The following is a 2,500-nucleotide window of genomic DNA, read 5'->3' as shown; positions in this document are numbered from 1 at the left end:
GACTCACATAATGATTGGCTAGAATGATCATAGGAGCGATCAGGGCTGCAGTTGGAGCTGTCAAAAAATACAAGTTTCATGAGGTGTTTGTTTGTTTCCCTCTTTTGACAGTCACGGCATTACATGCAACAGGTAGTGAGCTGTCTGCAGTTTTGGTCTTGTTGTTGTGTTTCATTAACTATCCTGCAACTTTTAGCTGCCACAGCTGCTCTTCCTCCACTACTTTCATCAGGTATGGTATCCAGCCCCATAGTTTTAACCCAGTGCTGCTGGGGATGGGATGTATGTACATGCCATGCCCACTGTGAGTTTAGTTTATTAATTGTATTTACACATAGGTGGGCCCACAAGGGCTTTATCACCAATGAGTCGGTTACTAGTACTGTTACCCTCTTCCTTGATTTTCAGAAATATTCTCTTTTATCTTATATATTGCTGTCAATAATGTTGATAATGATAATAACAGTGTTGATATTAATAATATTAGGTAAAAGAACATTTTTCTTGAAAGCTCAAAGAAAGGGGAAATCAGATGAGGTCATGAGGCCTATGAAATTGACTCCTTGGTGACTGAACACTCATGGAGCCATCTGTGTAAACATATTGCACTAAACATTATAGTGAACATTACATTTCCCTGGTGGTATTGGGTTAATATACACAAACATCACTGGTGAGGAACTTTACTTGAAATAAGGTGCAAAAACTGGTGTAATTTGCATTAATTTAATTAAATTTACTTATCATAATCCTATAGTGATTGTGTGCTAGTGTGTACTAATGGAATTTATGTTTAATGTATAAATATAATGTTCTTTACATGTATGAATATAATGCTGTTAAAATCATGCATTTTTAATTTTTGAAATTAAATGGTGTTTGCTTTTATTTTGTTTTAGGTGATGTTGTGTGGCTAGTGTGTGTTGTGATTCCCATCTTGTCAGTTTCCTTGGTAGCAGCTCCAACAAATCCAGCTGTCATGAATCAGGCCACAGGGAAAAATTCTGTAGTGCTTAATAAACAGGTGCAGTCTCCATGTTTGTATATATTCATTTGTGTGTGAAAGAGAATGAATAGATCACTTTACTACATGATATAGATTTGTATAAGTACAGTCTACTGGTATGAATATGTAATTTATGTATAAATAGCAATGTATGTATGACAAGTAATTTACGTATGACTTTCTCCAGATGATCCGTTACGTGTTCTTATATTACATCTGCAAGTTTGTTCCGTCTGTGGCTGTAATATTGCTGTGTGGTGGATTAACACTTGCAAGTTTCTGCAGAAATATAGCAAGCCATCACAATTCTTCCTGCACTTACATATATCCAGATGAAGTTCCTAGAATTTATAATAACAGGTACCATATATAAGACAAGTATTTCAGTTCCTCTTGTATTTAGTTGTATGGACAAGTACATTAAGATGCACATTTTGGTTTATTAATAATTAGAGGCTCTTTATTTATTCCTTGCATCATTTGTGCAAGAATCTTTAAATACCTCCATTGTATATACAATATTAGTGAATAGAAAATAACCTATGATGATTCCTTTTATTTCTTTATTTTTAGATTTATATTTTTTTCTATATACAGTATTTCATTTCTTAGATACAGAGGGGGAAAAATACAAATTGCCTGTACACTTATGAAACTGAAATCATTAATGTAGTACTAATTTATTAAACAAATTACAGCAAATGACCTGCTTTTCTGTTTTCTTTCAGTACAAAACTAGAGGAGCAGAGCTCATGGAAGGGATGGGGTGATCAGTACTTAGATTCCCTAAATGCAGTACAGAATGGTGTAGCTTTTCTCATTGTTCTTTACTTTTGTAAGTAATCAGTTGATATTCAGATGCCTTTATGATCTTAACCCGTTCATACTGGGTGGCATCTTTGCCATGGTGCAACAAGCCCCAATGCTTGATGGTGCTGTTGACTGTCTCTATGTTCTGAGGACTAAGTAACTGTTTACTTGTTGGGCCTGCCAGCAGTCAGCCCTCAAAAGTAGGCTTACAGTATCTTCTTTACCCACTTTTATTAAAAGATCATATATGATGCAGCAGGGAATATGTGTTTCCTGTGCTTCTAATTCACATGAGTAACTGACTGCACACAGTATCTTATGATGATAGGTAAAAGTCATCATCATAAGATGAAGTCTCATTCTTAGGACCCATCCAGATGTATGAGCAGTGTCCATTGGGTAAACACTATAACCAAATAATATTACAAACCAACATTTAGTGGGTGGTTGGCAGGGATATTTACTGGACAACCAATATGGTCACTACCTAACCTCAGCTAGGTCTGCCATATGCCTGTCATCCGTGTGGACAACAACACATATGTGCCCGGTGGTAGTAGATGACCACTTGGGACGGCTCGATCTGGTAACACTGCTAAACAAGCTTGAAATACCAACTCAGCAACCACCGCCCGACAGGCACTGCCTGTTAGTCTGGATGGGCCCTTACACAGTCTGAATCTA

General features: G+C 36.6%; 1 protein-coding gene across 1 annotated transcript in view; it reads left to right on the top strand.

The window, feature by feature from the left end:
- LOC125034952 (transmembrane protein 94-like) overlaps positions 1-2,500 on the top strand; it is a 40,460-nt gene that overhangs the window by 34,526 nt on the left and 3,434 nt on the right. The window contains exons 22-25 of the mRNA XM_047626999.1: positions 112-232; positions 900-1,024; positions 1,194-1,366; positions 1,735-1,841. Coding sequence (XP_047482955.1) covers positions 112-232; positions 900-1,024; positions 1,194-1,366; positions 1,735-1,841 — 526 coding nt within the window. The remainder of the gene's footprint in view (positions 1-111; positions 233-899; positions 1,025-1,193; positions 1,367-1,734; positions 1,842-2,500) is intronic.

The sequence above is a fragment of the Penaeus chinensis genome, chromosome 19 (assembly GCF_019202785.1).
Source record: "Penaeus chinensis breed Huanghai No. 1 chromosome 19, ASM1920278v2, whole genome shotgun sequence".
Lineage (NCBI taxonomy): Eukaryota > Metazoa > Arthropoda > Malacostraca > Decapoda > Penaeidae > Penaeus > Penaeus chinensis.
This window is presented reverse-complemented; position numbering and strand designations above follow the sequence as displayed.